This window comes from Orbicella faveolata, unplaced genomic scaffold (genome assembly GCF_042242905.1).
Source record: "Orbicella faveolata isolate gen_17 unplaced genomic scaffold, um_ofav_v1 contig_36, whole genome shotgun sequence".
Taxonomy (NCBI): domain Eukaryota; kingdom Metazoa; phylum Cnidaria; class Anthozoa; order Scleractinia; family Merulinidae; genus Orbicella; species Orbicella faveolata.
In genome coordinates, this window is record NW_028301565.1 from 8,624,295 (window position 1) to 8,648,574 (window position 24,280).

The window sequence follows — 24,280 nt, forward strand, 5'->3', positions numbered from 1 at the left end:
GTGTCAAGGCTCCCCTTTTTATTATATGACACCATGGAGTCATGGATATGCTATTCAAAAATATCATCCTAAGGGGCTCAATTTATGATGCTATGGGCAGTTGAGGTGCATGTGAACAATGTTTCCCCAAAAATAGGCTTTTGTATTTGAACAAAACTGTGTCATGAGCCATCGAAATGTAAACGGCCATGAGTTTCTAAGTCTCAGGCCCATGTTTCTTGTTATTCAATGCAGCCTAATCTCGAATCACACACTTCCAAGAGAGACAACTGAAACAATGAACCACTATAATGCAATATACTGAAGTCACTATTGGAAAAACTAAGCAGTAATTAGGGAGTAACTACAAAGTTAAGGATATAGAATGGTAAAATCAGAGACTTGCCCATATCCTCATTTAAAATCCCAGACCTAGGCTGATTGGAGAACTTTTTTTTCACAATTCTCGCCTGTCAGATGCCATGATTATTCCCATCATAAAATTAATGACCGCAACTGAACTTTTTAAAATTTCCATTATAAAAGAAGTAATCAGGAAATATCAACTTGACATCAATGTACAGCAGATGTCTCTCTCAGGTGTTTGCAACTCCAGGAGATGGCTGAAATTTAAGCTGTGTATAATCTCTTCTGGGAAATCAAAGAATATTATCAGTGTGATTGGGTGGGCACAATCCATTGTCTACTAAAATAATATATTTGTTGTTATGTAAAGCAATTTGGTGAGATACTACTTCTAAGGGCCTCTTATCTCATCTGCTTGCATTTTAAATTAAACACAGGAGTTGTACCAACAAGTCAGAAATTTGCTACCTGAAGGCTCAACAACCATCTCCCTAACCTATCAAGTTGACGGAAACATCTGCAGACTAGTTCCTGACCATGAAACCATGTCTGTGGCACAGTTTCAAATGGAGCCAAATTGTGTCCTGAGGTCCAGTTATGGGGAAGACTTGAATGAAACTGATCCCTGAAATGACCATTTTCATTTGAGTCAAGAACCTAGCTCAATGAAGGAAATGCCTGACTTGTTTCTTCAGAGAATGGATATATGGGAAATGCTGACTCCTGAAATTCACTTGTGAGTGTTTCCAGTTGAGACTTGCAGCACACACTATCTTTAGCCAATTTAAAATGCTGACTCCTGAATCAGTTGAGAACTGCAGCATTCATTGAAATTACAAGGTTTTTCATTGATTTTAGCATATTTAAAACATGCTTTGGCGTGATTTATCAACCAGGGAAACTCAACAGACCTTTTAAACTTTTCTGCACCAAGCAAATGGAAAATTTATTCACTTACGTTTTAAGAGATTGGTACCACTGAGTTTTTGATTTCATGCATTTATATTACTACTTAAATGAAAGTCAAGATCAGCATTCTTTCAATGAGCAACGATTTGAAGCATATTTCCGTTTTATACAAACTAACTGATCTACTCATAGTTTACACCTGTAAATCACGCCAGAGCATAAATGTGCCATTATTGACCTTTTTACAATCTTTTTATGCCTGGCAACAATGAGTCAAGTTGGTTACTTGATGATACCCCCTGAGACTTGGAATGCTACTCCGTATCTATTGTGAAACATTTGGTCACACTACACACAGTTGAGTAGAGTAAGAGAATTCCAATGTACATCTGACCAAAGAAAGCAGGATAATACCCTCTTAGAAATGAGGGGGGGACCAGGAAACCATTGCCATAATAATGGGTCTGTATTTGTTTAGTATAAGTATATAATTGGTATTGTTTGTCTAACTCCACAAAATATACTAACTGCCTTAGCCTTAGGTATGATTAGCAGCCTTATGGTCCCTTCCACACTACACAAGAGAAATTTGAAAACACATGCAACTTTATTTTTAAGTTAGGCCTACTGTCCAAAATATAATCTGTCAGGGAAATGGAACTTTTCTAAAATGCTCTGCTCTACAAACTGGAGGAATTTGAAAATGCCAGTATGAATGAAAAAGTTTGAAAATGAAGCTTTGCGAAGATGATGATATCACAAAAACCGTGTGATTTCTCTGCACAAGTTTACCTCAAACACAAGCAATCTCAAATTTCTCTGGTGTAGTGTGAAGGTCACAGTTTGTATTGAAAAGTATTCAAAATTAAAAACGGAAAAACATTGAAAAATATCATACTCTTCCTATAGTTAGGGTGTAGCCCAAACTACAGCTTAATTTGCAGCTAGCTTTTGATGTGTGGCTTATATAGACTACATACGAAAACATGCCAGGATACTTTTCCGTGAAAATTATCTGTTCTGAGGAGCGCACACAGGTTTTTGAGAGGACCAATGTGCTCTTTGAGGAACAGATGATGTCCATGGACAAATAGATGCGAATATTTTCCTGCCAAATGAAGGCTGTTGTGTTTATTGTCTACTGAATATTTTTCGCAACACGCTAAGTTGGAGAACATCACCTCAGTTTTATCTGGTGTATAATCAGTCACTTGACACATTTACACCAACTGCGTGCTAGCTAAAATATCTGATGGATTATAATGCCAGATATTAACTTGTCCTCAAGTGTGTAAGAGGGAAAAGTTGTTAATGTAAATGGTAAGGGAGGTTAAAGTCTCGTGTAGGATGGGTGTATGATTTTCTGCTTTCAAAAGACAGAGCTGTCCAAAATTGTTTTGCTGTTCTCTTTTGATATAAATTCACCAAATATTGCCTGCTTAATGACATTTTGCAGGGCACAGAAAAGAAACTGAATACAGTCAGCAGAAGTATGATTATCATTGAAAGTTTAATGTTAGGTCTGATTCAATGAATGTTGATTGAAATAATTGTTATAAAAATCCTTATCTCCCTTAGTTGACAAAACAGAACATAGATTCTGAAAAGAAGTATTTACAAAAATTGATAAGTGAATAATGGATGGAGAGTTATTTTTCTTGGTAAGCACAGACAAAAGATAAAACATAAAGGTAACTTAGACTAGTAGATTTATACTAAAACAATTAGATTATTTGCTCTTGATTTCTATGTGTGATAGTTGACAAGGGCGCAGCACGCGATAGAAATCTCTAGCTCATAATCTAATTGCTTAAAGTAGTTGGTAGGCCTTAGCCTTTTGTCCAGGAGAAAAGCATCTGGTTGTCAAAATAAGGTTCGGATAACAAGATGTTTGTACATGTCAGTTGCAAAAAGAATGAAATCAAGCAAAACTCGCTATTCTAAGACCCATCCTGTCCATTTTAATATCTTTTAGTGTTGAACAGTCGGATTTCCTCTTGTTCAGCTACACTCCCGCTGAAGTAACATTCCAGTATCACTCAGATCACCTATAACAAGAAAGTATATTATTTTTTAACAGTGAGTTGACATTCAAAGACAATAAAGTCTGACCTGACAAGAAATTTTCATGTTGGTCATGTTTTTAGTGGAAGGGAGCACAGAGGCAGTTAATGGAAACACTATCGAGGTGGCACAGGGAAAGTGATAATTTAAAAAGGGTAAGGGGAAGCTGTGAAAAGCCTGCATGAGAATATATGTAGACCCAAACATAACCCTGCCCAATTTAGTTGCACAGCAAGCTTTCCAAAAAATCAGTTGGAGACAAGTAAAAGGCACACTGTGGCAGACATTATAAATCACACCATATACTCATTACAAATTGACTCTAGGGTCAACGTGTTCATTGGAGCTTATTGCCAATACAGTGCCATTGTGAATTCAGTTGTTAAAAATAGCTATTATGGGATTCTCTGGGGGCTAATAAGTAGGTATTTGCCTCCTAAGCATCTGATAATAACTATTTGAATCAAAATCAAAATGGCTGCCGTATTGACAAAAAGGTCTCCTTTGAACAGTATCATATGCTCGTTTCGGAAAGCATTTGGCCCACAATTTTTGAGTTATTTTTTTGTAAAAAAAATACCTCTTAGTTGGCGCGTCGGGTATGTTATGGACGGGTCAATGGGTGAGTGAGTGAGTGAGTGAGTGAGTGAGAGATGTATGTATGTCACACCAATCAGATTGGATCTACTATGAACAGCCAATCAAATTTCTTGTTGTAAAGGTAAATGGTTCGTGAGAAACACAAGGTATGTATAAACACAAGGACTTTGGTAATTGAAAAATAAAGAGTGACGTGCATGTTGCCGGTTTGTGATGTTTAGTCCGGTTTGGAGGGGAGTGTGACAGTTACATACGTACATTGGGTTGTTTTAGAGTGCATAATTTTCAGTGTAATGGTGGCTAGTTATGAACGAGATGAGTCTTGAGTTTTGAAGCAGTTCATGAGTAGTAGGCAAATGGCACGAGTTATTTTTATTTTTAATTACAAAGGGTAACTTGATACTTTTGTTTTCACGAATCGTCGGTTCTAGTTCTTAGGACATGTTTTAGAGGAGACGAGACTTTAGATTTGAAGCAGTTCTAACGTTTACAATAGTAAGTGCAGGTAACGATTGTTTTGTTCTTATTGCATGCAAATATAACGAGATATTTTTATTTTTTAGTTACAATGGGTAATTTGACACTCTTGTTTTTCACAAGGTAGTAAATTCAATTAGAGCTGACGAATCGTCGCGACTTGTTCCCACGAGATGTTTGCTATTTTTAGTTACAAATGGTAACTCGACACTTTTGTTTTTCATATGGGAGTAAATTCAATTAGAGCTTACAAGTTATCGGCTATTGTTCCCAGGATATTAAACAAAAAAGAAGCTTTCCTTTCTAGAGTGTTTTTACGTTTCTGCAGTAGCAGTTTAATATTTTTATTTGATGGGCATTTTATGACATTCTTTCCAGTCCGCTATTTTTAAAGGTAAAAAGTATGAAAACTGTTCAAATGTTCTTTGAAGACTGTGTGGCACCAAGTTAAAGTGCAATTTAATTAAATCAGACTTTCAACGTGTCAGAGAGGTTTTTTCTCTTTCTTTAAATTTTCGGTGAAGTAGTGTTGTTGCGTTGTGTTGTGTAAAAAGGGTAAACTTACTACTCGTATAAAATGCGAAAAGTTCTCTTAACTTAAGTATTTTTGAGCAAAAATTCCTCTTGGGGGCTGGAAGGCTTCCCGAGGGGGTACTCCCAGAAAAATTGGTTGGGGGTGTGCGGCCCGCTTCCCAAAACCCTTACCCTGTTTATGACCAAAATCTGCGATATTCCTTACCCTATTTATGACCTGACCAAAAATTCGAAACCCTATTTACGACCTGACCCTCAAATCAAAACCCTGTTTCAGACCTGCGTTATAATTAGCTCCCTAGTTCAAACCAATGTTAAATTACCGCAAACATATAAATTTGTGAAGGGCTTTTGTTGATTTTCTTTTCGATAATGATGAAAAAGTGGCTTCTTCTTAAAGCATACCCATATCAAGGCTAGAGTGCAAAAACCGTACCCTATTTATGACCAAAATGGCCAAAATCAGCTAAAATCGATACCTTATTTATGACCAAAACGGCTGAAAAACCATACCCTTCGGTGCCGTACAGACCTATATAGTCCATATAAGATCACGTAGTCCTTCCCCGGGGAAGGGCTACGTGATAGATGAGTGAGGGAGTTATGCATGTGCGCGTGTCAGACCAATCACAGTGTGGGTTGTATCAAAGAACGAATAAAATTGCCTGTTAGAAAATAAGATGGTATCTACATTAATCTGCAGACGTGTCAGATTACTGTAGTTTGTTCAGTCAAACATTTTATGGCTTACTATTTAGTTATCTTACCATTACCGATGTAACATCGTATGTACATCATAAACTCGCAGTTTCTTTCTTGCTGTACATCGCAACCAAAAAAACTTGTCAAATCAACCAAATCATTACTGTAAACAGTTCCATGAATGCTCCTATCTCCGAGACTTATAGTTCACAAAAAAATAACTCTTGCACGCCTTGCGTGCCTATGTTTTCCAAAGGAAACAAGTAATCCAAATAAGGAACTTTATTATCAGCAAAAGATACTGGTATTTACAAATTAATTTTCTGCAACAAAATAGTCTTTGATCTAACACGATAAACTATTCAAATGATAGAATATGGAACAAGTTGAATAATTCACTTTATGTGCACATACCCTGAATTTCCTTTAAGAAGTTGCTTAAAGTATGAAAATAACTCAAATATCTCAAGCCACAATTTAAAGTTATCTCTTGTGATATACTGTCAGTAGTTACCTGTATGTTGGTCGTGCAACAGAAAAATGTTGACTTATATTTTGTCCCTATCAAGCTTCACTGGCAGGGGAGCATGTGCTCGTGCACTCTAATTGAGGTGACAAACTCAGTGAAATAAACTTAACAAACATACTGCAATACTGAAAACGAAATTTTGTTTAGTACAGAAAGAGGTGAAAAAACCCTCAAGGGAAAAGTCAGGAAATTTTAACTGAATAAAGGGAAAAATAACAACGTGAAGAAAATTCACAGGAAATTTAAAAATGTCAACAGACCTGATTTAATCGTCTGGAAGAAACAGAACAGTGTCTGTTACAGTCATCAGAGTAAAAAAGGGCTGTAATTTTCGGTCAGAAACAGCCACTAAAACTGACATTTCACATTTGGTCATGGAAAATTTCATTATGATCAGAGAAGGGTAAGGGAATTTTGAAAAGTGATGTCCATAGCAACCATGTAACTAAGATAACTAGCAAACCAGCACTTGTCCTGTAGATGTTACCATTTTTTTTTACTTGCAAGCATGTAATTATTGAAAATGAGGGAAAATAAGACAACACCAGTTCAGGTTATTACTGTGTCATGAAATATGATATTTCTTTAACACTTGAAGCAATCTGTCCTTGCATTTGAAAAAAAGGAAGTGATGACTCACTGTTCCAACAATAATTATGCCAGTTCACGAACTCCAGACAAACAAATATCCTTGCACTAAAACATGACTGACAGAAACAAGGTATGATCAATAGCACAAGTGAAACTTATCAAAAAAGCTGCCATCCTCAACTGAAATGACACTTGTCTGTAAATTTCAGGAGTCAGCTTTTACCACATACTCCTTGTCTGAGGATAGTGCATGCTGCAACAGTCTCTACTAAAGTTCCATGCACATGAAATTTAGGAGCCAGCATTTGCCCACATATCCATATTCTTGCAGATCTGAATCCAGCTTGATTTAATGGTTAAATTGTAGAACCAAAATAAAGCAGTAGAAATTGCCTGACTTGAAAATAAACATTAATTCCCTGGTTTCCATCCTCCTCCTCTGGATGAAATGATTCTTGTAGCACCATAATGACATGTTCTGGAACATATAGTGAAATTGGAGCCACCTCCACTCCTGATAATTCATTCTCCTGAGGTAGTGGTGCATCGGGGTCATCCCCATACATGACTAAATCATCTGGCAGGCTATCATCCATAATACCTCTTACACCAGAGTAATTGGAAGAATGATGTTGCAGAATACCAGAAATCCATAACTGATGTGGAGAAAGGCTATGCTCAGTAGAGAGTCCATGATTATTAAATGTCTCAATAAACTGTGCTAGTGCATTATTGATCCTTGAGGTGTAAACATAATGTAAGGCAAAGAGATCAATATCATTATTGCGACTAAGTAAACCAATTTGCTCCATATGTAAAAATATGTTTTTAAAAATATATAAAATGCAGTGAACCACCTCACGCCATAATCTTTCAATCCTTGTGTTGTGAACACTCGGCCCGGTGATGAAACTTCCACGACCTTCACCTCTGTATTGAATCATTAGGTCACCAACTGCGATGTTTTCTCCTCCGTCATCTGCTCTGACTCTAGAAGGCAATCCCCAGGTATTGATTGATTCTTGAAACAAGGCAAGCACAGTTGCTGCCCTGTTGTTGTTACTGCACCTGAGATAAACAATCAACCGAGAGTAACCGTCAATGCAACCATGGATGACAAATCGCCAGTGATGCAATTTCAGGTTGCTGTCAATGTGCCAGAGAAAATTGGGATGTGGCACTCTGTAAGGCCTACGTGGTATTTGCTGTGCCCAGCGACAAGCTCTACCAATTGGATCCAGGGTGATCAGGGCATCACGCACCCGCCATCTCTGGACGCAGATCCCACGTCTTCGTAGTGCACCTTGCATGTATCTTTCCCCACAACGAGGCATTGAAACAAGCTCCTCTTGCACAATTTGCTGCAATTCTACTTGCTGGATTGGGGAATACGTTAAAAATGAAGGAGGTATGTCTAGATCAATGGCCCGCCTACGTATGGTCCATCTAGACACACCAAGAATGTTAGCAATGCTGATCCACGAAAAGTAACAGGAACGTAAAAGCATGATCTGTTCTCTAGAAATTTCATAAGAAGGATGGCCTACAGCGCCTGTATACCTAATGGGGGCACGGTAGGAGCTGGGAGTGAAAACAGGTAGCGCCCTAAATAAATCCTTGATTAAGCTGAGCTCCCTGGATAGCTGTCTTAGGTTGTTGACATCATTTTGTGAAAACTCAGGGGATCTTTCAACGAAGGCAATGACCTGATGCATGTGACGCATTTCACCTCCCAGTCTAAGGAGCAAAAACTCTGCATTCTCCCTATCCAAAGGAGAATTGTGGCACCTATTTAATTCCTGCAGAAGGGACAAAATGGATGCCACAAAGCACTGCAGTTGCCTGTTGGCATCTTGCCTAAACACAATGCATAGGAAAGTAACAAACAAAAACATGAACAGGAGTTAAAATGGCAGAAATATTCCCTCCCTCTGTTGGCATCTTGCCTAAACAAAATGCATAGGAAAGTAACAAACAAAAACATGAACAGGAGTTAAAATGGCAGAAATATTCCCTCCGACCCCAGGCTAGATTTTAGATGTCATTTCCGCACTTAATTTTCATTAACTATCACCATTAAAATAAATATAGGGATAAAATAGAAACCAATTATTGTCAGCACATCACAATTTAAGCTTCACTTTATATTTAAAGTCCACATACGACTTTTTAAAATAATGTGTGTGAAAGAAGAAACTCAACATTAAAGTAAGGCAAATAGACGGAATTGTAAAAATAAAGATATCTTATTAAGGATCTACATTACAATTAACTCACCTATCCACATAAACCACAGAAATCAGAAACAAAACCACGAAGAACTTCGTAGGCGTCATAGCACCACAACACTTTAAAAGCGCAAGATGTGTTGGTGACCTTCGGTGCGACAAGAAAAAGGAGATTAAAACGATATGGATAAGAAAAGCGACTTCTTTTGCCGAGATAAATCTTCGAAACACCTAAAGTCGGCGATCAAAATATGGCGGAACTGTATCTGAATCCACCTGAATCCCACAATTGTTCGGACATGGCACCAATTTGCGAACACAAAGCTCATCATGACCTATTTGATCAATATGTGGAACGTCCACACCACAGGAAGGGCACTTCTCTGTCCTGTGAGGGCAGATTAGCAGAAGCTGGGCAAGTTCACGTTGGTAAGAACGAAGAATGCATCCTCTACCTTTAAAATTGCATTCCACAATCTTCATGTTGCAATTTGAAAGGTGATTCTCCAGACCAGCTGTTGGCCCAGTCCAGCTGCAGCCACCAGGAAGAGAGATCGTTGACGGACAATTCATTACTCTCCTGCTAATAGCACCTTCAACTGCAAGATTTCTAACCAAAGTGCCACTTAAAATGCTCCTGTCGACTGGACAATGATTGTTATTTGACTGCCACTGGGTGATGCAGTGGTGGCAGAAGGAATGCCCATCTTGACAAGAGACTGGCTTGTTGAACACACCATAACTGCAACAATAACAACAACAAAAAACACATTTCACAATTTATTCCAAAAAATTTGGCAGTAGCCACAAAATTGATGCTGTCACAGCCTTAAAAATTGATTCTAAAAATACGTCTAAGAAAAATTCCGCAATTTTCGATGGAAAAGTTGATGGCATTACTTATAAATCGGAAAAGACCTTTTTTGACTGGGCGGTTTGTTGCCCCATTTCAGACCGTGTGATGATACTCTTGAGAATTCTTCCTTCAAATTTTCCAAATAGCTGCGTGTATATGAACAAATAATTCTTAAATGGATAAAAGAACAAATCTCTCGGGAATATCACGTGGTCTGTAATAGGACAACAATCCGCCCAAGCGAAAGAGGTCTCTACAAGTAAGACTAGGCCTGTCAAAGGATGGTAACGTCTTTGAAACCGTTCCAGGGTTGGCAGAGAACTCTTAAATTGCTGGAAAATATGCAGGAATAACATTCACTCACCAGATACTGCAGAGAAACTCCTGGTCCACATTTTCCACAAACAATTCAGGAGAATACCCAGACATGATTCTGTCGGACAGTTAAGACTTAAAAATTACGAACAAAAATGAGCGAAAAGACAGACAAGAAAGATGGATCGAAAAGAGAATGATTGAGGGCAGCAACGATCAAGCACGTGCGAGAGGAACAGATCGAGGAACTAACTCTAAATAAATAATGCAATAAATCAAAAGAACTAAATGTAAATATATAGCGGCAATAATCCTATCGAGCGAACTGTGAGCTTGAATGGTCACTTCCACGAGAAGACGATCGGGCAAAGAGCGAAACGATCAAAATATGGCGGAACTGTATCGAACCGAGAGGAACTGGGGTAAATAGGCTTCGTGTAGGAGAACAGTTTCCGTCCTTAACAACAGGCGGTAACCAAGGGTTCGAACGTCACTACCGGCTTCACGTTACATGGTATGAGTCATTACGAGCTTCGCATTACATGGTATAGCCATGACAACCAACTTATTTCGAGATAGAATTACATGACATGATGATATCACATTACTTATTTCGACCTATTTCGACCTATTTCGACCTGTTTCATGTCTTTTCGACACATGATGAGTCGTAATGTGTCGTAATATGAGTCGTAATATGTCGCAATATGTCGAAAAGTAATTTTGCTACAGATGGCGCGTCAACGTCATAAACGTATGCGCCTAGAACGCCCGGGGGAGTGAGGGGAGGTACTCCCTTACATGGGTCATATACGTATGTGCGGCCCCTAAGGGTATGGTTTTTCAGCCGTTTTGGTCATAAATAGGGTATCGATTTTAGCTGATTTTGGCCATTTTAGTCACAAATAGGGTATGGCTTTTTAGCTTGACATGGGTATGTTTTTTAAGAAGAAGCCACTTTCATTATCAAAAAGAAAATCAACAAAGGCCCTTCACAAATTATGTTTTCGGTAATTTAGCATTGGTCTGAACTAGGGAACTAATTGTAATGCAGCTCTGAGACAGCGTTTTGATATTAGGGTCAGGTCATAAACAGGGTTTCGAATTTTTGGTCGGGTCATAAATAGGGTAGGGAATATCGCAGATTTTGGTCATAAATAGGGTAAGGGTTTTGGGAAGCGGGCCGCACATCCCCACCCAATTTTTCTGGGAGTACCTCCCCCGGGCTAAAACGTGACTGAAAAACTATCGCTTATCTCCATCTGTGAACGCTAGGGGTTCTGTTATTTCATTGGCTGGCGGCATTTTGAGTTGACATATCCCTCTGAGAAGGCGTGACATGTTTATAAATCTTTAGAAGGCGAAAACTTGCACTCCTTTTTCGAGAGTATCCCTCCTCTTCAAATGAATCAATAGGGTACGTAGAATGGACGGTTTTCCGTGAAATTTGGCCAGAACATGCACTGATAGATACGGAACAAAAGCGTGTCGGCGAATTCTTTCATTTCATATACTTTTGTCGTGGCAGTCTTCAACGCAACACGTTACGCGAATTTTTCGATAGTGGAACTTGACAGACATAAAAAGATAACCAATAGAAATGAAAGAAAATGCTGACACGCTTTGAGAGATTTCGTATTAAGATCTACGCTGTACTTCCAGTACAACGGATCGATTTACAAACAACGTGACGGCGCAGCCATGGGGAGCCCTGTATCCGCGGTTATTGCTAATCTCTACATGGAGATATTTGAAGAACAAGCAATAGAGCCCTCACCTTGCAAGCTTAAGATCTGGAAACGCTACGTAGATGATACTTTCACCATCCTGGATCGTGATAGAGTTGACGACTTCCTGCAACACCTAAACAGTCAACAACCATCAATCCGTTTCACCATGGAGATCGAGAACAACAGCAAGATCGCCTTTCTCGACACGCCAGTTTATAGAGAACCTGATGGCCGCCTTACCACCAGTGTCTACAGGAAACCAACACATACTGATCAGTACCTAGCATATGATTCACACCACCCTCAGTCAGTAAAGCGCGGTATTGTGAACTGTCTGTATGACCGGGCTAAACGTCTCGTGACCAAACCATCAGTAATCGCCGGAGAGAAGAAACATCTGTCGTCTGTACTTTTTTCCAACGGATATCCCTCCCTTTAGTACAGAAGATCACAAAAGCACGAACAATCCCAAGAAGAGAGCCCGTCGCGGAATTTTTTAAAATCCACCGCCGTTTTACCTTATGTCCACGGAGTTTCGGAATCTCTCTGCTGCTGCCTAGAACAGGGGCACCCAACGGAATATTTCGGTAAAATATCTGTTCGGATGGAAGGTTGCCTAAAAATTTCGAAATTTTTTCCCAGCGACGCTCTAGACTTTTCAAATTTTTTCGGAAAACCATAAAGTTTCCCTAGAATTTTCGGAATTGATGTGCACACTTTCATCATGTCCCATAATTTTCGGACGGTTTTCTTTGTTCTCTAAAATTTTCGTCTGGCGTAATTATTCCAAAAGCTGCTAAAAGTTTCGGTGAGCATTAGAGGTAATCAGGAATGTACATGAACCTAATGAAAGATAAGGGCGATTGAGGCGATTGAGCTCGGCATTAGCCTACTTATCAGATTATCGGAGAAGTTATTTTTGTGGTTTGAGCATCTAAATCGATCAAATTATTCAGTTTTGACCGTAAAAAGATTCCTACGCCAATAACAATCCCTTGATCGGTTCAGAAACGCCCCTAAACCTAGAAAAAGTGTTTCTCCTTGTACAGTATATGCGTGTTTCGTCGCCAAATGTGAGATCAGAACGGAAATATAAAGAAAAACCTATGTTTTCAGCGTTGCTTCTTTCTAAATGCCAGCAGTGCGTGCCTATTATGTATTATCACTTCGCCTTCCTCGCCACGGTAAAGAAAGCCATATATGTAGGATTCATCTTTGCTTCGTTTGTTTGACCCTGTTTACACCTATTACTTGTCAGCTCTCCAAAAACCTTGATTTTTTTAAGCCCGGAATTTGATTGAAGGCCGGGATTTCATTAGCTTGTTCAATAAACAGATGGATGTCTAACTTGCTCTAGTTTCAGAGTTTGTGGAAGCCAGTTAGCCGTCATGTCAGCATGTGTCCTGATTTTAACTTGCGCGAGCTTTTATTCCCATTTTTTCGCGCTTTAATTTTTTAGCTTATAGTATCTATAACAAAATTCTCGATCGTGATTGGTTTTCAGCGCGCCTATTTGTCACGTAATCCGCGCGCGATCACGTGGGTGTCCAATTAAAGGTATCCAATGTGAACTTTTGTCGCTGGATACCTGTAATTGGATACCCACGTGACTCGCACGTCAATTACGCGCGATTTAATGGCTTCCTTCGCACTGTTTCCTACAGTTTTCAAAACTTCTGAAAAGCGTACAGACGTTTTCGCTCAAAAGAATTTCTCGAAAAGACATTTTTAATTCCGAAATTTGTTATAGATACGATTAATTCGTAATTGGACCTCGTGTCGTACAATTCAGGGAGTAATCGCGCGAGTAATTTCAAAATCGGACGAGCGCGAAGCGCGAGGCCGATTTGAAATTACGAGCACGATTACTCCCTGAATTGTACGACACGAGGTCCAATTACTATTACTTCTCGCGCGATAATGGCGCCGCGACGTTATTTTATCGCGCGATAAAATTGAAAGAAGTGGCCTTTATAGGGCACCGTGACACTGACTTACAGCAGTCAATAGTGCGGGAAATTCGGCCAATTTAGCGGTTTCTGGCTCAACTTCAAGGTGGATTACATTGTAATGCACATGACAAAAATTCAAGTATGTGTGAAAAGAACTGTTCAAAGGGTAGTTGATCAATTTTACTTGAATTTGTCAAAAGGTGCAGAATTTTGTAGTTTCTCGTTTAAGTTGTTTGTTCATAGATTTCCATCCAAGTTTTCGATGAAGACTGGTGGTTTTTCGACCAGTTATCGTTGGTGGTTAACAACAATGGACCTGAACGTATTCCATGGGGTTAGGAATAGTCTGGCTAGTAGTATCCTGATGTTGTAAGGGCCCATTAACCGATTCATGCGCGCTCGCGCGCTTTGCTAAGGTCAGCCTGAGCGTGGAAAATTTGAACAATTCAAAAGCTTTCACATTCGGTTACATATATATTTTTTTTCTTTGTGTTTAACAAAATTCAAAGTAACAAAGTGACAAAGTACAAACCAAAACAAACTAAACGAAAAACAGAAAAACAAGTACAAAAGAAAAATCTAAACCACCTCCGTGGGGCTTTCGTGTGCTTCGTTTGACCTTATCGAGCTGCTGGTAGTGTAAACTGCGCACGCGCCGATAGAGTAGCTTCCGATAGATATCGCGGGCACTTTCGGTTTCTTTGAATGCTAAGGGAAATGCTGTTTCCCATTAAAAACAGCTTTTTTTTTACGAGTTACGATTTAAGCCAACGTTGGAAACAAAAATATCATACTTTTTTTCCCGTAAATTACGGAGTTTTCAATATTTTGAAATTCTCTCTAAATCTGACCTTTTAGAAATGAAGCAAAATCTATGCATAGCGTAATATAGATTTAAGTTAGAATACTGAATCAAGTGAAAAAATCCCCACGAAGTAATATGCTTGGGAGCCTTTACATTTTTTAAGATTGAGTCACATGACCATGCGCGTGGCCTGATGACTTCAACACTTGTGTAACTGATGATGGTTAAGATAAAGTAGATGAAATAACCCTGAACTATGTACAAATGACAAGGTTATAAGAAAATAGATTTTCCTTAGCAACGGCTTAAAAAGATCAGTTGATGGGCTCTTAAAGTTGTAGTGATACAAGTTATCACTCTAAAAGATATACCAGTTACCGCAAAGTGTCTACAAAACAACTCAACTTTTGTCTTCTAGGAATAAATAAGAACAGAACATATACGCACATTTCTTAATTTAAAATCGTTACGAAATCTCACTGAAAACACTAACTTATAATTCTTAGTTGAGGTAGATTTGGTCCGTCAAATCAAAGGACCCAATAGTTTCGTATAAATAATACTATAACTTGCTGCTTATCGCTGTCACGTAAAAAATCACAAATACCCTTCGACCTTCACACTTTCTTCGCTTCTCGGGCAACGACAGAAACACTCTATTGTTTAAATAGAGTGTGGGCTATTGCTTAATTATTCAAACTCTTTTTCACTTAGTGGATACTTCATCCATAATAGTATTTTTAACTATCTTATGGAGGGAGAGAATGTCTCGGTGGGAGAATTTTGGATTCCATGTAGACCACTGCAAGTCTCTGTTGACAAATTCCAAGAACTGTTCAAAACATTTCATGACGTATAAACCACAGTCTTTGTCGTTTGGCTGTTGAAGGACTGTAGGATAGCTGACCTCTTCCACCTCCAGGGTCTTTTTTCCACCTTGTGGTGGTCTAGCTGACCACACGTCTTTAAGGTATCTAACCATCCTACCTTCAACAGTTTTTTGCTCCTTGTGTAGAGAATCGAGTATGATCAGCCTGATGCTGGGATCTGTCCTGACGATTACCAACATCCAATGGCGACTATTACACACGGGAATTACCAGATACTTCTTGGAGAAAATGTCTGTATTTTTTGTCCATTTCATTAACGCCTGTGGGTTGAATTCCGATAACTTCTTATAGAAACAGGAATTATATAGATTTATTATATGGCTAGCTCCGTGAGCGGGCAAGATGAATCAAATCCTGCGCTGTGATTGGCCACCCGAGCGGGCAAGATGGAGCTATCTTGCCCGCTCGGGACTGCCCGCCGTATCCCGCAAGAAAAATTTCCGCGAAAGCCATATAATAAATCCTTTATTGACCAAGCTTGTTCGGTCAAGATGGCTGGATATTGGCCTCGTTCTTTTTTTGCGAGTTTATGGACCTCGACCCCGTCTCGGTCCATAAACGCGCAAAAAAGAACCTGGCCAATATCCAGCCATCTTGACCTCACACTTGGTCAATAACCCATACATAACATCTTCTTTAAATCGCAATGTAGCTGATTTTCAGCGGCGTGGAGAAAATAAAAATCCAGAACGTCATCATTCACTTCTTGGTCTTTCTCGAGGCACACTGTGAAGTAACCGTGCACATCTACACTTCCAAAGCTGGTTTGATACGATAACAGAGTGGAAATATCCACAACAAATTTTGACCACTGTGATGACACATATCATCGTCAATAAGAGTACAGTCCACGCCAAACCACATTTCGATTTGTTTTTCCCCACAATATCAATGTCAAAGAAAATGTTTTTTTCAGAGTGCAAGCTGAAGAAGGCACTGCGTGACAACAGCAAATTAGCTAATCAGATTGCGAGATTAGTAGCAGTCGTGGTAAAATAATACATGTCCTCCTTGTATGTTCATTTTGTAATTAGGCTGGGCAATTCAGTATCAACTGCAATAGAGTTTCAATTAATTATATGTCACGGTATGGCATATTTTTAGTACTAAGGCCTGTATAATATGTAGTCCTTTACACCTACATGTACACATATGAACAGCTATGTGACTTTATAGAGACACACCTTTTTATGGCAACCAGATGGACAACATAACAATTTGCAATAAGCACAAAACAACACATAGCGGCACAAAATGTTTTCTGGGAAGCAACATTTCAAACTCAAAGTAACAGTAACTTACTACTTGATTTCATTGAGGCTAGAAACTTTCTGGGAACTTACTGGTCTGCTAGTTTTGTCCCTTATCAAGAAAAGTCACTCATGGGAAGGTACTGATCACTTGGTAGTGGCAACTTCTAATCATTTGTGCCAATTAAAAGGTTGCTTCTGACATTTTGTCGAGTTCAACACGTGAACTTCAAAGTAACGGTATACATCTTTATCATGGAAAGTGATAGGGAAACTTACTAGTCACTTGGTGGTAGTAGTTTCATAAGTCAGTTTCGCCAGTCAAAAAGCTACTAGAGACATTTTGTCTTCACCAACTGAACTTCAAAGTAATGGTATACATCTTCATCATGAAAAGTGATACGGGAACTTACTGGTCACTTGGTGGTAGTAATTTCTAATCATTTTTGCCAATTAAAAAGCTACTTATGATATTTTGTCTTCCCCAAGTGAACTTCAAAGTAACAGTATACATCTTTATCATGAAAAGTGATACGGGAACTTACTGGTCACTTGGTGGTAGTAATTTCATAAGTCAGTTTCGCCAATCAAAAAGCTACTTGAGACACTTTATCTTCACCAAGTGAACTTTAAAGTAATGGTATACATCTTTATCATGAAAAGTGATACAGAAACTTACTGGTCACTTGGTGGTAGTAATTTTTCATAATCATAGGGTGCCAATCAAAAAACTACTTGAGACATTTTGTCTTCACCAACTGAACTTCAAAGTAACGGTATACATCTTTATCATGAAAAGTGATACGGGAACTTACTGGTCACTTGGTGGTAGTAATTTTATAAGTGGGTTTCGCCAATCAAAAAGCTACTTAAGACATTTCATCTTCACCAAGTGAACTTTAAAGTAACGGTATACATCTTTATCATGAAAAGTGATAAGGGAACTTACTGGTCACTTGGTGGTAGTAATTTCTCATAATCATAGGATGCCAATCGAAAAACTACTTGAGACATTTTGTCTTCACCGAGTGAACTTTAAAGTAACGGTATACATCTTTATCATGAAAAGTGCTACAGGAACTTACTGGTCACTTGGTGGTAGTAATTTATAATCATTTGTGCCAATTAAAAAGCTGCTCGTGACATTTTGTTTTTACCAAGTGAACTTCAAAGTAACGGTATACATCTTTATCATGGAAAGTGATACGAGAACTTACTGGTCACTTGGTGGTAGTAATTTCTCATAATCATAGGGTGCCAATCAAAAAACTACTTGAGACATTTTGTCTTCACCGAGTGAACTTTAAAGTAACGGTATACATCTTTATCATGAAAAGTGATACGGGAACTTACTGGTCACTTGGTGGTAGTAATTTATAATCATTTTTGCCAATTAAAAAGCTGCTTGTGACATTTGGTTTTTACCAAGTGAACTTCAAAGTAACGGTATACATCTTAATCATGAAAAGTGATACGGGAACTTACTGGTCATTTGGTGGTAGGAATTTCAGATCATTTGTGCCAATCAAAGAGCTGCTTGAGACATTTTGTTTTCCGCACCATGAGAAATTAAAAGTAATGGTATACATCGTAATCACGACAAGTGATACGGGAACTTACTGGTCACTTGGTGGTAGTAAGCTTCGGTAATAATTTGTGCTAATTAAAAAGGTGCTTTTGTGTTCATCATGTGAACCTCTCTTATTATAAGTTACGGTTAACATCTTTATCATGAATACTTGACATGAAAAGTGACATTATCCAGGAAATGCACTGACCAAAAGATCACAACAGTAATCTTATCTCAAATTTTTATTGTGCTACTCACCTTGGAAAACATGGTTCTGAACCATCCCCTAGGATTTGGGCCTGTGATTGAGGCAAAATATAGTATGAGGTATTATTATTATTATTATTATTATTATTATTATTATTATTACCAGATACATGTAAGATTCAAGTTTGTATGGAAAAGTGCTCAATAAAGTTTGAATTTCTTATTATTATTATTATTATTATTATTATTATTATTATTTCTGAATTTTTACCAGATACATGTAAGATGCAAGTTCATTTTTATTATTATCATTATCATTATCATATATCATATTTATTATCATTATCATTATTCTTAATATTATTATTATTAGTAGTATTAGTATTAGTATTAGTATTAATGTTATTATTTTTATTATTATTATTATTATTATAATTATTATTATTATTATGTCAGCGATTGTCAAGGTACAGAGAAAATTTAATACTCAGACTTCCGTAGTAAAACCCCCGCCATAGCCTTTTTGTCTTGTACGATGATCGTGTTTTAGTTTAGTGCGTGAACTTGCAGTTAAATGGTCACCCTCTTCTGAGCGGTCAGTTCTTCTGAGAGGCCAGTTCCAGGTCCTAAAATGTTCACGTTATCAGTTTATAGTCAATGTGATCAGTAATATCTGTCACTGATAATTCCACTTTATTAAAAGTTGTTAGGCCGCGGACAGAAGTTGTCCACGTTCTTGCGTGATTGACACCTTGTGGTCATCAAATAATTTTGGATTTTAAAATGGCGAAGACGTTGACCCAATTGAAAATTTGCTGCAATAAGACTTTTCATAATTTTCAGCAAAGCCGAACAAATTTATTCAGCCTAGTACGGATGGGTCCTATTGAAGTAAATGTTCCTGACTACTGAGTACGGAAATTCGAATTGGGTTTTAATCACTTTCCATGCCATCGTCGAAACTGGCTCTCCATTTCCGCTAACAAATCAGGGATGTAAAATACGTTGTTTACCAAAACCAAATGTACGAAAAAAACGCGCATTAACAAACGGAAACCCGTGAAAAAAAATAATGACGATTTTTGAGTTTAACATGATTACCTTCAGCTCTTTTCTGGCATGTGACAAGGCATGCCCTGATGTATTTTCCCTTCTAAATCGCAAAGTATAGTTATTAGATCGGTAAAAAACATAACTTCCACAAAGGCACAAATAAGCCCAAATAAAGATATAACACGCATGACAAGAATCCTGCCTGGCCGTTGTTAGATCAGAATTGTTTCTTGAATTGGCATCGTGCCTTTAGATCAGTCGAAGTAGAGTGGGACAGTAGAGTGTTGATCAACACCTATTCCCGGGCAACGTTTCGGCGATACCAAAATGCAATAACAGGGAATCAGCTTTCGGTTTATAAAGAACACGATCGGACAATGAAGAAACTGATGGAACAATACTTTCTTCCGCCGGAGAAAAAATAATAAACAATCATTACACTATCTCATTTTGTCAGAAAAGGCAGATGTGTTTCCATAGTCTGCGTAGTTCATGTTCGCATTGAAAGTACCAGTATCAGGATTTGATTTTACTCAGTGGTCGTGACAGAAATCGCACTTGGAATTGAAGTAAGATCACTGTGGATAAAGAGACAACTTTGAAAAGCCCTTCCAAGTTCGAAAACATTTTAGACCCTTTTGTGGTCTTGCCTTTCAGCAGCTCAGTGAAGCTGTACTTTCGGCAGTTCGGGTGCGTTTGAAATACAATAATTGCGAATACGGTTTGAAACACAGTGCCACGGTCGGTAACCGAGGTCGAGATGACAGATACATCCGCTTGCGGTCGCATATTATTTCACATCCCGTGGTGTCCAGATTACGTCGGTTTCATTCTATCACGTTTTCCGGCAACATTTGTTCTCAATTTACGTACGAGTCATGGCAAAACACAAAGACATTGGTTAATCCTTGTTTGCCAAATCCGGACCAATCACTCGGACAATATTCAAACGTGCATCTAGATATTTTGAAGTTATCTTTCCACCATTCTACGAAATTTCCGTGTAAGGCCCTCTTTACACGACCGCGGGTGGTTTTTCCTCGGGTTGAATCACCGCGGCGGGCAACCCTTTTGCAGTCAAGTTTTTATAAGCGATTACATGAAAGCAGTAGTCGAGCCGGGTCAGCCCGCCTTGCCGGGCAACCCTTGTCGAGACTCGGGTTGACCCGGCGAGAAGGGTTGAAATTTCGTCAATTCTTAGATGTAAACAGTGGGCCAAAAGGTCACGGTTGGAACTTTCTGTCAAATAATGCATCAGTCAATTCCAGCAGTGCCCATCCCCCCCCCCCCCCCGCGGGCAACCGCGGGGCATTTGCTCAAGTTGTCAGTCCCGGGGGTGGGGCATCCCCAATTTTATCGCGGCCCGGGGGCTGGGCATTTGCGTACCCCGAGGCGACCCCCGGGCATTCGACACACGTGTTTTGGAAAGTGCCATGGATGAGTTCATCGGGAAAGACGAGGCATTTGTCGAACAATGGCTTATCCGTCAGGGACTAGAGAAACTTGTTTTTAAAGTTACGTTTTCTCAATTTCAGATATTTCTTCATTACTTGTAAGCATATAAATATAAGCGACAAGGGACCTATTTTTTGTTTATCATAAAACAATAACTGACGTGAACACGACTATTTTGCATTTCGCATTCAAAACTAGCCTAGTATTTTTTAAATTCATGGAAGTGGAGTTAAAATACTTAAGGTTTGCGAATTCAAATGATGCGATCTTGAAGACAGATCTTGCGAGCTTAAAATGCAATGCATCATTATTTAAAATGTCTTGATTCTTCACAGATAAAGTAGCCTGCGAATACAGGTGCCTATCATCGCTCGCGGCTGGGGGCACGTCTGCTGCAACCCCAGCTGTCCTCTAGCAAACTGTTAAAAACAAATATAAAGAAATAAATATAATCAGAATCAACTAACACGTACTGTTGTCCTTGAAGTCTTACCGTTGCATTAAAATACTGAACAGTTGACCGTTTTATTCACTGATTAATTAAAAAACTGCGGAGGTGTTGGAAGGCGACAATCCCGGGGGCGGGGCATTTGCCCTCTTTCTTCGTCCCCACCCCGGGGCATTTAGACAGCTTATGTTTCCCCACCCCGGGGAATTTGCCCATTTTTTAAAAAAACATGCTAATGCCCGGGGGTTAGCCCGGGGGGGGGATGGGCACTGCTGGAATTGACTGATGCATAACCATTTGTTTCGCTTTTCTTTTGGTTCCATTAGGACCTCCCACCATCCGTTATACCTGTTATACTTTCATTTTTTTTTTTTTGGTTGTCATCTTTCTGGCCCATGTTTTCAGTTTTTGATCGGTATAAAGGTTGGCCGGGGTCAGGCTCGAGGTACCCTGGGTACCAGAGGTTTTTTCTCCGCGCGGCAAACGGAAATACTTCGCTTCGCTTCGGCTGCCGAAGGCCGTAGCCACGATCGGCGAAGCCGCGAGAAAAAGTCTGGAAAACCTCTGATACAGAACGGTTTCATTCACTGTTCACGTTGAACTTTGATCAATTTTATTACATTACATTTAAACCAATCACAACGAGCATCGCCCACTGTGATCACATGGACCGGCACGTGAAGACATGACACTGATGATACATTCGCGTGACATGACAGATCTGCTTTGGTTTGAATTCATGGTTTCTGCGGGACTAAAACCTACGTTATACTCCCGTGAAAAAGGTTCCTAATTCGAAGTCTTCGCTGTCGTGCCGTTTATTTGACGCCAATGTTGTGTGTAATGGTGGATATTACAGCTTTGTATCTGAAAATGCTCAACAACTGAAAATCTTCGAAAGAATCTCTCTTTTAGCTCTTTTCACTGTCGAGGACGACAATCTGTCCGTCCGTCGGGCCGCGTATTCTTTGTAAGACGTCACTGAGACGTGCAGGTCACAATACAGACAATGGAGACATGACCGACACCGGAAACCGCGCAAGAAAAACTTCTTTCACCCAGGGTAAATTTAGTCTCCTCCGCAACCGTTTTTTGGGATGTCACGCAACGCTCCCCCCAAAGAAACGGCTGCTCACATCCGAACAACATTCCTTTCACGAAATTAGCCAATCACCGCTTCCGTTCCATTTTCAAGAACGTTTTCGCGCCAAATTCGCCCTTTGAAACTTGTCCAATCAGGGAATGTTTTTTATCTTTGTATCCCGTCGTGGGAGATGTCACAAATAAACATACAGATTTCCGGCTTTTGTTTAGGGACGCCGAAAAATACCGGCGACGCTTGAACGAGCTTTCTATGTAGCTGAAGACTCTTCAAAGTTCAAGTTAATTATTAGAAGCTTTCAACTCAAAAAATTACTGTCGAGAAGGAAGATATTTATTTTAACTTAATAAAGGAACCAGGAAATCAAGTAGCTTCGCTCGATTTGTTGACATCAAGTTCTGAATGCCGCTCTTTCCGGCCTGATTACAATCTGAAGGAAGCGTTTGGCCCTTGATTGACGCTTACAATTTGACATTTCGAGAAAGTATATATTGTCTCATTTATAGCTGAACATAGCGATGAGCACATGAAGCACTTGTACTTAGGACTTTCATTTACAATTTTTTTCGTCCGTCATGATCGTAGCCTGCGAACACCGCCTATTTTTGGCGACGTGCGGCGTGAAACAAAAGCCAGATATCTCTCGCGTGTTCGCACCGCAGACCTTTCCGCGCGAAAGCTTACGTCATTCACACTTTGCTATTATGTGATTGGTCTGTTCAACGGAGCGCAAACAAACCACAGACACAAAGGGAAAAGAATGTGGTTCTGATGTGAGCAGCCGTTTCTTTGGGGGGAGCGTTGCGTGACATCCCAAAAAACGGCTGCGGAGGAGACTAGGGTAAATTCGAATCATACCAAACGCTATTGCAGACTTGGTGTAAAGTGTTTATTTTCAGCGTTCTCTACGGTGATTCAACCCGGGCTAACAAGCAACCCGTGCAAGACCGAACAATCAGATAAACGAAAGTTTAAACGAAATTTTCAAGCAGACCTCCTCTCAGTTTCCTGGAAAACCCAGTACACTCAGACACTGTCCAGCTGCCTGAGCTGTGGCAGTGATAGAAAACATCAGAAACACATCGGAACAACGACTGACTCAAAGGAAACTCAATTTGGCCCGACATTAAATCTCGGGGGGTACTCCAAGAAAAATTGGGTGGGGATGTGCGGTTCGCTTCCCAAAACCCTTACCGTAAACTTTCTAAAGTAACGACCCCCCGAAAGTAGCGATCCCCCAAAACTAACGTCAAAATTTGTGGCCGTTATTAAATCCCGAAAGTAGCTAGCTCAACCCAGCGACCCCTCCCAAAGTAGCGAACCCGCCCCCCCTCCCTTTCCGGTTTTTTATTCCGTAAAATAGAGCTCATGCGTACGAGCATTAAATAATGTTTCTTGCTTCCCGAAAGTAACGAGGGTCGTTACTTTCGGAAGTTTACGCTACCCTATTTATGACCAAAATCGGCGATTTTCCATCGCCTATTTATGACCAGAAAAACTAGTTTATACAAAAAACATACCCAGTTGAAGACTAGAGTGCAAAAACCATACTGTATGACCAAAATGGCCACAATCGATACCCTATTTATGACCAAAATGGCTCAAAACCCAACCCTTTGGGGCCGCACTTACTTGTATAGCCTATGTTAGGGAGTTCCCCGATCATTG

General features: G+C 39.4%; 3 protein-coding genes across 7 annotated transcripts in view; 1 reads left to right on the forward strand and 2 right to left on the reverse strand.

The window, feature by feature from the left end:
- The window catches only part of LOC149102179 (uncharacterized), a 28,674-nt gene extending 25,470 nt beyond the window's left edge, over nucleotides 1-3,204 (forward strand). The window contains exon 16 of the mRNA XM_089274689.1: nucleotides 783-3,204. Within this exon, the coding sequence (XP_089130815.1) occupies nucleotides 783-974 (192 nt within the window). The 3' untranslated portion in view covers nucleotides 975-3,204. The remainder of the gene's footprint in view (nucleotides 1-782) is intronic.
- LOC149102169 (torsin-1A-interacting protein 1-like) overlaps nucleotides 1-24,280 on the reverse strand; it is a 150,894-nt gene that overhangs the window by 90,895 nt on the left and 35,719 nt on the right. The gene's annotated exons all lie outside the window — the stretch shown is intronic.
- LOC149102181 (uncharacterized) lies at nucleotides 2,746-10,850 on the reverse strand. Of its 5 annotated transcripts, none has more exons than XR_016202345.1 (4): nucleotides 10,200-10,850; nucleotides 9,029-9,721; nucleotides 7,609-7,819; nucleotides 2,746-3,302 (listed from the first exon to the last, which is right to left on the reverse strand). XR_016202345.1 is itself a non-coding variant. In XM_089274696.1 (4 exons), exons 2-4 carry the CDS (start codon nucleotides 9,085-9,087, stop codon nucleotides 3,294-3,296), a joined length of 279 nt encoding a protein of 92 aa, XP_089130822.1. In that variant the 5' UTR covers nucleotides 9,088-9,127; nucleotides 9,435-9,515; the 3' UTR covers nucleotides 2,746-3,293. The 5 variants fall into 5 exon arrangements, 2 of the variants coding, with proteins under 2 accessions (XP_089130822.1, XP_089130821.1); XR_016202346.1 differs by lacking the exon at nucleotides 7,609-7,819 and having other exon boundaries at nucleotides 9,029-9,127; nucleotides 9,435-9,721; nucleotides 10,200-10,847; XM_089274696.1 differs by lacking the exon at nucleotides 10,200-10,850 and having other exon boundaries at nucleotides 9,029-9,127; nucleotides 9,435-9,515.